The 11,141-nt window shown below is 41.5% G+C and overlaps 1 protein-coding gene across 1 annotated transcript in view; it reads right to left on the bottom strand.

Moving 5' to 3' along the window:
* Nucleotides 1-6,168: 6,168 nt before the first annotated feature.
* The window catches only part of ARMC3 (armadillo repeat containing 3), an 86,756-nt gene continuing 81,783 nt past the window's right edge, over nt 6,169-11,141 (bottom strand). Inside the window, exon 18 of the mRNA XM_043884151.1 lies at nt 6,169-6,664. Coding sequence (XP_043740086.1) covers nt 6,455-6,664 — 210 coding nt within the window. The 3' untranslated portion in view covers nt 6,169-6,454. The remainder of the gene's footprint in view (nt 6,665-11,141) is intronic.

Here is an 11,141-nt window from a genome sequence, read left to right as displayed (position 1 = left end):
TACTTAAAAGTGCTCGATTCCATTTGTATGCCAGCTGTTCTTGTGTAAAACAAACTGGGACTTTCTCAAGATAGAGTCGGACTGTCTGCAGAGCTTGGGAGCTGATACCTACCAGTTAGAAAAGGAAGCGGGTGGCTCTTAGCTCATCCTGATGAGATCAGATCCAGATGCTCGTAACTGAAATATATTCCTAAAGTGGATGCTTGTTGCTGGGGACTTGTAAAATCTAGGGCCTGCCCCACGTGTCGGTTCAGCTTAGTGGAAAGGTTGAGCCAATTGGGAGCATTATGCATGGTTAGCAAGTTAAAAAGACACTAAGTAGTCTTAACCATACAAACCAGTAGTATTTTCAGAGGGAAATATGCAAGATGAGTCTTTCAAAATCACAGACAAGCTGGACCAAGCAGCAGTAAGAAGTCATCAAGCCGTGGAAATAATGTTATGTCCTTTCCCAGAGAAGAGGCCACACACAGATCACATCCTGGGGGTAGGCAAGGTGTTGGTGATGGGGGCATGACTTCACAATTAGAAGATTGTATATGTAGGATCATGACCATCAACAATTTAGCAGATAAATGACTTGAGAGTATAGGTATAAGTGGATTCATCTGTGATTTTCGACATTCTTCTCAAAGTAAAGACTATGCAATCAAAAGAAAAGAGAGGCAGGGCTTCCCTTGTGGCTCAGTGGTAAAGAATCAGCCTGCCAATGCAGGAGCGGGAGACGTGGGTTTGATCCCTGGTTTGGGAAGATCCCACATGCCATGGAGCAACTAAGCCCTTGCACCACAACTATTGAGCCTGTGCTCTAGAGCCGGGGAGCCCACACAAAGCAGCTAGTGAAACCTACGAGCTCTAGAGCCTGTGCGCCGCAATGAGAAGCCACTGCAATGAAAAGCCTGAAAACTGCAACTAGAGAGTAGCCCCTACTTGCCGCAACTAGAGAAAAGCCCATGCAGCAAAAAAGACCCAGCACAGCCAAAAATAAATAAAATTACTTTAAAAAAAAAAAAAAGAAGAGAGAGGCATCATGGGGAATGATTTCAACCATGAACTTCAAAGACAGTGAGCAGAAATGCTCACTGCATATTCACTTCCTGTAGAGCAAGTTCAAAAGTAGCTGTGGATCACTGACTGTACCCTCTCCATTGAAACGCAAAAGGGAGTCTGAGATGGGAGTGATTTTCTTTACCACACAATGGCTTTCAAAAGGGTCCATGTGAAAATGAAAACCCTATTGTAGTCTTTAAGGTGAGTTAGTTTAAGACACAAAGACAGTCAGCAAATATTGTTCAGGCTGTCTCTGTGCTGGTCACTCTGCCTGTAAGGTGGATGCCAGACCTAAAATAGCTTTTTATCTTACTGGAAGAGATCAACACTTAATAGCTAACAGTTGTCAAATGCTTACTGTGTTTAGAGCTATACTGAATATGTCCATCCTCTTATTCCTCAGAGCAACCTTATGAGGTCATTATTATAGCTACATCCCCATTTTAGAGACAAGGATGCCAAGATATTTGCTCAACATCTCACTATTAGGAATGGCAAAAGCAGGATTCTTGCACCCAAGTCTCTCTGATTCCAGGTGTGGTCTCAGCTGCTACATGGTAGCCATGTGTATGAGGAAAGTGGCAGTGCCAGGCAGTAAGCATGAGGGAAAATGTTAAGATGAGTGTCAATGGCAGTGTCATGGCAGGTCATCAGAAGAGCAGAGAGCATCTTGAGGATGCTTAGGGAAAAAGGTGAGGCTTAATCTGAATTTGGATTTGAATTTATAGTCCAAAGATTGAAGTGAAGTGAAGTGAAGTGAAGTCGCTCAGTCGTGTCCGACTCTTTGTGACCCCACGGACTGTAGTCTACTAGGATCCTCAGTCCATGGGATTTTCCAGGCAAGAATACTGAAGTGGGTTGCCATTCCCTTCTCCAGGGGATCTTCCTGACCCAGGGATCGAACCCGGGTCTCCCTCATTGTAGGCAGAAGCTTTACCGTCTGAGCTACCAGGGAATTGAGGATGACTACCATACTTTCTCACTAATGTTCCTTTCGTGCTGCCAGAGAAAAGAAAAAGTTGGCTCATGAGTCACTGAGTTGATCTATTGTCACTTTTCTTGAAATAACATAATTATAAATGGAATTGATTTTATACATGTTCATAAAATTTTAAAAATTTTGTATCAAAATGTATCAATATCTCTATTTTATAGATGAGAAATTCCATAAAGCCTCACATACTCGAAGAAGTGATGTAGCTATTGGGAGATAATTCTCCCTGGATCTCTCTTTTCTGTCTTATGAAAAGAGGCTTCCTGACTGCCCTTTGCTCTAGACCCTGTCTTCAAGGATGCTAGTGAACAAGCCTGGGGAAGATAGTGAAAAGGGTAGATGCTTCCTGCCCACATAAAAATTAGGTTCTCTGAACTCAGGGTTCCTCTCCTGGGACACAACCCATCGTACTTGCAGGCATCCACCTGGGTCTGTCCATGAGACTTGAGAGCAAGGGCACCTGATATGATATGCTGTCTCATGCTGCTTGCTGAGCAATGAAGAATAAACTTTTGTCTCTGACCTGGGTATCTCATGTTTATGCCAACAAAAATGGCGGCACTTAGCTTGCAACTGGGGTGAAACCTCAGACCCTTCACACATCAAAGATAGGGGAATTTATTTACTTTTTTAGATAGGTCAAATTTATCCTCACCTTATTTTTTTCTGTTTTTTTTTTTTTTTTCCTTCATTGCACGGCATGTGGGATCTTCATTTCGGACTAGGGGTTGAACCCATGCCCCCTGCAGTGGAAGCATGATTTCTTACCCACTGGACTGCTAGGGAAGTCGCTGTCCTCATCCTTATTGAGAAATAAGGCAGCTGCTTTGGCATCCGTCAGATTACTATCAAGTAGATCCATCTTAGAAGCCAGAGAAACCAAAGAAGATGAAATGCCCTTGTGAGCATCTCTAACACTTATTCAAGGTGCGCAGTGCTTAGTCACTTGGTTGTGTCCGACTCTTTGCTCCTCTGTCCATGGGGATTCTCCAGGCAAGAATACTGGAGTGGGTGGCCATGCCCTCCTCCAGGGGATCGTCCCCACCCAGGGATCAAACCCAGGTCTCTGGCATTGCAGGCGGATTCTTTACCATCTGAGCCACTGGGGAAGCCCAGGGACTAGGTTAAATACAGTTCTCTCCATGTCCTTACCCTCAAAGTGCTCACCATCTAAAGCAAGGGTTGACAAGCTGGCCTGTGAGCCAAGTCTGGCCCACATCTGTTTTATTAAATAAGATTTATTGTCTAGGTATGATCGACCAGCTGCTTCTGTGCCACAATAGTGGAGTTGAGTTGTAATAGAAACTGTATGGCTTGCAAAGCCTAAAATATTTACTGTGTGACTCTTTAAGGAAAATATTTGCTAGCCTCTAATCTAAGAGATACATGAAGAATAAAGAATGCCTTCAAATCATGCTAAAGACAGAGGTGTGAACAGAACATTGTGAGAAGAGAATACAAAGCTATAAGCACCTACATGTACTCACATGACCTCCCCATTCCTCCATGCACACACACACACATACATGTCATTTACATGCATGGTCTTACTTCATCCTTGCAGTAGCTTTATTAGACATATAGATCTGGAGCGTCTCTACAGACAAACTAGGTTCAGATTTAAAGCTTTGCCCATTACTACCTGAGTGAACTAGAGGTAAGTTACTTCTCTGTGCCCCACTTGCCAAACATGGGTAATATCACCTATACATCAAAGGGTTCCTGGGAGGATTCAATGAAGGCTTAGAAGAGCCTCTGGTACATAGGAAACAATATGTAACTGTTCATTATCATTTATCTCCATTTTCCAGATGAGTAAATTGAGAGACAGAGAGGTTGAGTCATTTTTTCAAAACCACATAAGTAGAAAAAGGTAGATGCAGAACTTATCCCCAACTCTAACTCACAAACCTGGGCTTTTTGCCACCATTATTATATTGCTTCTCAATAAATAAAGGCTTATTAAATTTATAAGGAAAATCACCACAGTAACATTTCTTTACCTTTTCCAACAGTGCCATTTTTCAAATTGTAATTTTTGGTTTATTGGCGTATCCTACAGGCCCTTTGTACTGTGTGAGTTCTACCAGGGCCTTACCTGAATTTGCTATATTAACATATTCATTCCTGACACTTCAATGGCTGTCCTTTGAAGTCAAGTCTACTTTTATTATTAAAATAATTATGTTTCTGGCTTTAAAAGTATAAGTCTAAGCAAAGCTTTTGCCAGTGGTCTATCTAAAAATATTCAGGTAATTTTAGATTAAGAACAGTACTTTTAAATACTAAAACTCAAGTAATTTGATACTATTGTATTGCTCTAAAAAATATTCCCCCAAAATATGCCCAATGGTGATATTCTCCATATAGTTTTCATATTGTCAGTTTATCTGACCCGTATTATTCAACTGGGTTAAAACAAAAAAGCAAACAAACCACCAGTGAGTGGTTTATAGCCTTTCTGGGAATGGTTCTAAAGGGTAATGTATTTCCTGAAACTCCTTACCTCTTATCTTCAGATATCTTCAGATTACTGCCTTTGGCAGACAAATAGTATGTGGAAATCTTGCTGAGAAATATGGTACTATTTAAATAATTTTATGTCAATAAAAAGCCAATATCCATTTGATTTGACACATCATTTTGAGCTTCTAGAAAATATTTTCCATCATTGACAGTGCTGCTTCTTTGACACGGAAATGATATACTGAAACTTACTTACTAAAAGTGGAGGACAGTTATTACCTAGAACCTAAGTGAGAGAGATAGTATACCAAAATTATCTCTAAGATGAAAAAAAAGAATGTGTTTGCTCTGTACCAGACTAAAAAATGTCGTGTCTACCTGAACAACATCACAGTGGCTCAGCATGGAACTTTTCCCTCATTCCATTTTGATGTTTGGCCATTGGCTTATGAAAACTCTTTCCAGAACTTGCCGGGAGGTTGTTTTTCAAAGATGTTATTTTCTATATTACATTTGTCATCTGTATGAAGCTCCCAAAGAATTCTCCTGGTCTTTGTTCCCCTTGAGAAGCTGCTCTGTGCTTTTATCTAGTGGACCCTGTCATCAGTCATGTAACTGACAGCATTCCCCTCTGCACTGGCTGCTAGACAGCCGAGTCAGATTTTCACTTACCTCTAACAAGTATGCAGGATTTTCACAGAATGCGTTTTGAATTCTGAACTTAGTCAGCCTTGTCGAACTTTCTTTTATATACTTATGCCTGTTGCTCATTTGTTTTTCACCTTGTTACATCTTATATATCTTTGTAATCCATCAAGAGAGACTTGGAAATGCTTTGATGGGTATGTATCCTATAATCTGTGCTCTGGTTCATGAAATTGGGTGATAAATATAATTACCATACCATTTTAATGTAAGCAACTTTATTTTGAAATAAAGAATTACACATTCTTTGAAATTACACATTGGTTCACGCAGAATAATCTTCACCTTAATTTCTAAAATCAAACTCACTTTTAAAAGCCTTCTGGTAAAATGATTAGACGGTTAGCTTTAGACTTCAGGCATGATAAGGAAAATGTTTATACTATATCAGATCCATTTTCTCTTGCTGTTTGGAATGCGTGCTTGCTCCCCATTTTGTGCTCAGTACTGACAAAACAATCTCTCCCCAAAGATTTACCCTATTCTTATATTTCAAAACTTTTCAGAAAAGAATTTTTTAAGTTACGTGACTTTAATTTTTAAGTCACGTGAATTTGAAATCATATTTTTTTAACCCAGCATGAAAATGTGCAAAAAGAAAATCAGAATTTTTAACTGAAGGTATGTTTCCAAGTCAACACAGACAAGTACCGTGTATGATAATAGTTTTTAGGAATATTTTCAGTTCAGTGAAGTATATGAAACAGTGTTCTTAATGATAAATTTGGAAAAATATAAACCAAAAATTTTAGAAAGGAATTTATGATACTAAAATAGATCTACAAATGTTCAAAATATTAATACTCTTACTTTATGGTAGTGAGAGGAAGTGACTGAAGACATGAAAGACCACTGACTTTATTTAACCAGGTCTTCCTGGAGTGTCCTGAACATGAAGCATGGCAGTCACAGGGCACTCACTTTCTGTGAACGGTAACTGTGGGCTTTTTACACAGGATTACCAAAGGGCAGAGATGCTCCTCAGGTAATGGGAAGGGTGGGGTGGGTTAATTTCAAGAATAAAAAGCTTTCCTTGAGCATAATATGATCTCATCAGACTGCTTGCCAAAAGCCTGAAATCAGAAGCACAACTGAGTCCAATCCAAGTGACCTCATTTCTACACAAGGAGAGCATTTCTAAGATTTTTATTTAAAGAAATAAAATCCACTGGTGAACTTCATAGAAAGATATATATAATGCATTTCTTGTTTGAACCCCTTCTGTGTTCATTTGGAAATTTAGAGAAATCTGTAATGATCCGCCTCGCGACTTCTTAACTTTATCAGGGACCCCGGATGGAACATGAGGTCAACTATGTAAACTTCCAGGGGAGGGAGTGCCCCCATCACTCCCTTTCGGGATTCGTTCATCAGCTTAACTTCATTCCAGGCTCTGCCGTACTCCCCACGAACAAGAGAGCAGCCCACGCCAATTTTATCAGCCAGAGCCTGTGGGAGAAAACATGAGATCAACCAAGAGTGAGGAGGGGAGGGGCAGAGAAAAATCCTTGGTTGAAAGACCCACCTTGCTTGAAGGTGAAATATACATTCTTGCAAAGGAAAAAAAAAAAAGTGCTTAGAAAGGAGGCTGGAAAAATGTACAGGGTTGTGACAGGAATCAGTAAAATGCGTTGTTTCCTTGTACCTCAGGATTCTGTGGAGTTGAAATTTGTGTATAGGTCCTGCTGGGAAGGGACATTTTTCAGGCAGGTATGCTGCATTGTATCAGCACAAGATTGATAATGTAATTGGAGAAAAGCTGTTCCACAGGCTTTCAGCACGACTGTGTCTATCAATCTTTCCATGCTCCTGGGCTGTTCTTTGGGTGTGATATGCAGTGGGATTGAAGAGAGGGATCAGATTGGGGTGGGGTGGGAGGGACCTGTTTGTTCTGTGTAGTGTAGACTGGCGGAACCAGACCAGCAGAACTGTGAGCAACTGGTCCTTGGGCTGCCTGCTGCCCAGTCCTCAGGAGTCACTTATGTTCCTTAGAAGCTGTCTCTTCCTTCAATTTGTCCTGATTTTAAAAGCACTTTTTGAATAATCTGGAAAGTTCCTAGTCCCATTATAGGGGATAAGAGAGCTGGCTGGGTTTGAATTTCAGTTCAGCCACTGACTAGTGTCACCTTAAGGAAATGAATGACTCACTTTGTGCTTCTGCGTCTCCATCTGTGGGATGGTAACAATGGTGTAACCACCTTCCTTGTCAGGTGGATGTAAAGATCAAGTGAACTCATGCTGTGAATGCTGGCACACAGTAAGGGCTCAAAAAACGTTCCTAGTACTAGAAGGCAACACTTGGGTTGACTCCATCATCTCTATATGTCTACATTCATGTCATTATTGATTGCTTACTATGTAAACTGCTACCAGGGAGTCTTGGGTGAACCAAGATGATGGAGGTATAGTTGTTATTTTTAGGGCCTTACATTCCAAATAGTCTGATCAACAGTCAATGGTAGCATAACAGTATCTGGATGTTTGGTACTCCTGTGATATGTAATAAGAAATATATATTTGGTTTTTGTCCAGCTCCTGGCAGAGAGCTCCTAAAACTCTTGGAATTTCCTAAGTAATCCATAAGGTGTCTTTTGTTATGTGAGTGAGGTGACTTTTGGACCCTACCTAAGGATGGGAGCTGGTTGCCAGGAGAATCAATTGTGTGAGTGGAGGGTTGGAACTTTCATTCCTGCCCCTGACCTCTAGGGAGGGGAGAGGGGCTGGAAGTTGAATCAGTAGCCAATGGCCAATGATTTAGGTAATCACACCTATGCTATACATCATTCATTAAAACCCCCAAACTCTTGGAGAGCTTCTGGGTTGATGAGCAGTGTCTTCAGAGAGCATGGAAGCCCAGAGCTCTTTTCTCACAGCCTGCCCTATGTGTCTCTCCTACCTGCCTGTCCCTGACTTATACTCTTTTATAATAAAGAGTTATACTCTTTTATAATAATCCACTGCTCTAATAAAATAATAATAATAATATATTTCTCTGCTTTCTTTGAGCCACTCTAGCAAATTAATTGAACCAAAGGAGGAGGTTACTGGGACCTTCAGTCTACAGCCTGGTCATTCAGATGCACAGGTGACAACTTGGGCTTGTGACTGTCACCTGAAGTAGGCAGTGGTGAGGGGGGAAGCAGTCTTTTAGGACTGAGCCCTTAACCTGTGGAGTCTGGGTAAAGAGTATCCAAATTGAGTTGAATTGTAGGACACCCAGCTGGTAGCAAATAATTGCTTGGATGTGTGGAACAAGCCCCTGATCCCCTTGAAATTGGTCCTAGAATCATTTTACACTCACAATAGGGTAGACACTCAAACACACACACACACAAATATAATCATCTTTTCCAAAATAGTATTTAGTGATCTCTTATTCCATATCAAGCCACTTTAAATCACCAAAACACCCCTGTGGAATACTGTCATATTCCCCATCTTTCAGAGAGTAAGACTGAGGTCAGACAATTTTCCCAAGGTCACTGTAAGTGTTAACCTAACATGAAAGCCATGGAATCTATCTCGAGAGTCTGAGTCCTTGTAGGACCTTAGTTCTCCAACCAGGGATCGAAACCGGGGCCCCAGCAGTGAGTGCACCAAGTCCTAGCCACTGAACTGCCAGGAAATTCCCAGAGTCTTGAGTTCTTATCCTCAGCTGAGTTGAACCTGGAAGTTTCTGTTTACTTCATAAAATGGGAAAAAAGATCATTTATTCATACGAAGATGTGAAGATGGAAAGGCTTAGGAAGGAGGTCAGATGTGGAGACATGGCTGCTGAGGAAAATAAGAAAAGTCCATGGCTAGGAGCTAGAAAAGGTGGCCAGGCAGCATGCAAACCACCATCTTGAATCCTGAATTGGCTGTGGCAAACCCCATGGTCACATTCTACAGCCTGAGTGTCATCGTGGAAAGGGCAGGCAGTTGGATAGGTCCAGGGTGGGCAGGCAAGGCAGAGAAGTGGAAGGATGGGGGGCATGAAGATGAGGGAAATCAGGGAGCAGGTTATAAGGTCTGTGGACAGTTTATCTAGGCTGCCATGGAGGAAAGGAGCTGGAAGAAAATGTGTATTCCCCCTACAGTATGTGTAGGGGGAATGAACGATTTAGGAGGAATAGAAGGATGAGACATTTTACCAGTGAAAAATGTAAGAACCTTGAGTTCTGGGTCAGGACCCCAACATTAAGACAAGGGTGGAGGAAAAGAAGTCTCCAAAGGAGACTGAGATGAAATGACGAGAGGACAGAAGTTACTGAAGAAAGTGGTGCTGAAGAAAGGGAAGGATCAGTGACAAATTCTCTGACATAACAAACAAGACACACTAGATCATTATGATCCTTGTCAGGAGGGAGCAAGGGCCAGACTGCAGAGAGCTGAGGATAAAAGTGAGATCAAGGTGTTGAGATTACTCAGAATTTTTGACCAGGAATGAGAATTATCTTCAGACAGAAGCAGTGTAGTAGGTTTTGGCTCAGATAGGCATGGGTTCAAATTCCAGCTGTATCTCTGGGTAAATTCCTTATCTAAGTACCAATTTTCTTGTCTTTAAAACAAAGGTAGTAGTTCCAGCCTTTGGCCTATTTGAGACTGTTCATAATTATGTTTATCAAATGCCTGGTACATAAACTCAAGATGACAACTGTCATGTGATGGGACTGTATACAGGAGTGGTTGTAGAGATAATGAAAAAAGATTTACATTTTCTCTTTAGATAGAGTGGACTTAAGTTTAGATTTTAAAGGAGAAACAGCTGGCAGAGTGAAAGAGATTTAATATGGGAGAGAAGAACTGATAGAGGAAGAAATCCCAGGAAATAGCAAAGACTGGCATTTTGGGCTACAAATAGGATTAGCTTGAAACTGGAGGCAAAATGCAATGAAGTTTGTAGGTATTCAGGAGAAGACTGGAATTTTATACATTTAAATCTATGGTTCAGAAACCATTTTCTCAGCCCCTATTATATTTCAGACACTGAATACAATGCAGGGGGAAAAAAGATCACCCCCTCCCTTTAACCTCTTTTGGCTCTAGTGTCCTCATCCCCGTGAATGATGCCATCATTTCCAGTTGCCCTAACCAGAGTCTGGAAATCATTTTCTTCTTCTCATGCACTCTCTCATACAACTGTTAGGCAATCAGCAGCTTCTTTCAGTTTTATCTCCTGCATCTCCCTCTAAACTCACCGCTTGTTTGCAGCCTCCTGCATGGCTTTTGTGTCTGTCACCCAGACTTCTTGCTCCAGGAACCTTCCAGCTGGTCTTCCTGTCTCCAGTCTTAGCCACATTCTAATTCATTCCCTGTTCTGTAGCCTAAATGGTCTTTCAAAATCACGTTACCATGCTCCCCTTAACTTTCAGTGGCCACTCACAGATTTTAGAATCAAGTGTAAACTCACGTGGTGCTTTATTGTCTGGTCCTTTAGCCCATCCAACCCTTCCCTGCTTTTCTGAATCCAGACCTACTCTCCATCCCTCAAGTGGATCACTGACTCTCATACCTGTTATTTTGAATAGAATGTTTAGAACATCCTTGTCTTTCCTTCTTTCCTGCTGGAGTCCTATGCAGCCTTTAATGCTGAGGCCACATATCACTTCCTCCCCTGAAACTTTCCCTGAAGTCACCTGAGAACCCACAAGTCTGGCTTCAGACCCTCTTGAGTACAGGGATTATCACTTTATTATCCCTATACTCCCGACCTTGGAAGAGGCCCTGATCTAGAGTTCAGTTCAGTTCAGTTCAGTTGCTCATTCGTGTACAACTCTTTGTGACCCCATGGACTGCAGCACATCAGGCTTCCCTGTCTATCACCAACTCCTGGGACCATGCTCAAACTCATGTCCATTGAGTTGGTGATGCCATCCAACCATCTCATCCTCTGTCGTCCCCTGGTCTAGAGTAGGTGTGTCACAAATATAGAATGAGTATGCTT

This window comes from Cervus elaphus, chromosome 23 (genome assembly GCF_910594005.1).
Source record: "Cervus elaphus chromosome 23, mCerEla1.1, whole genome shotgun sequence".
Taxonomy (NCBI): Eukaryota; Metazoa; Chordata; class Mammalia; order Artiodactyla; family Cervidae; genus Cervus; species Cervus elaphus.
The sequence above is the reverse complement of the archived record's forward strand: the minus strand, read 5'-3'. Positions and strand labels throughout refer to the sequence as shown.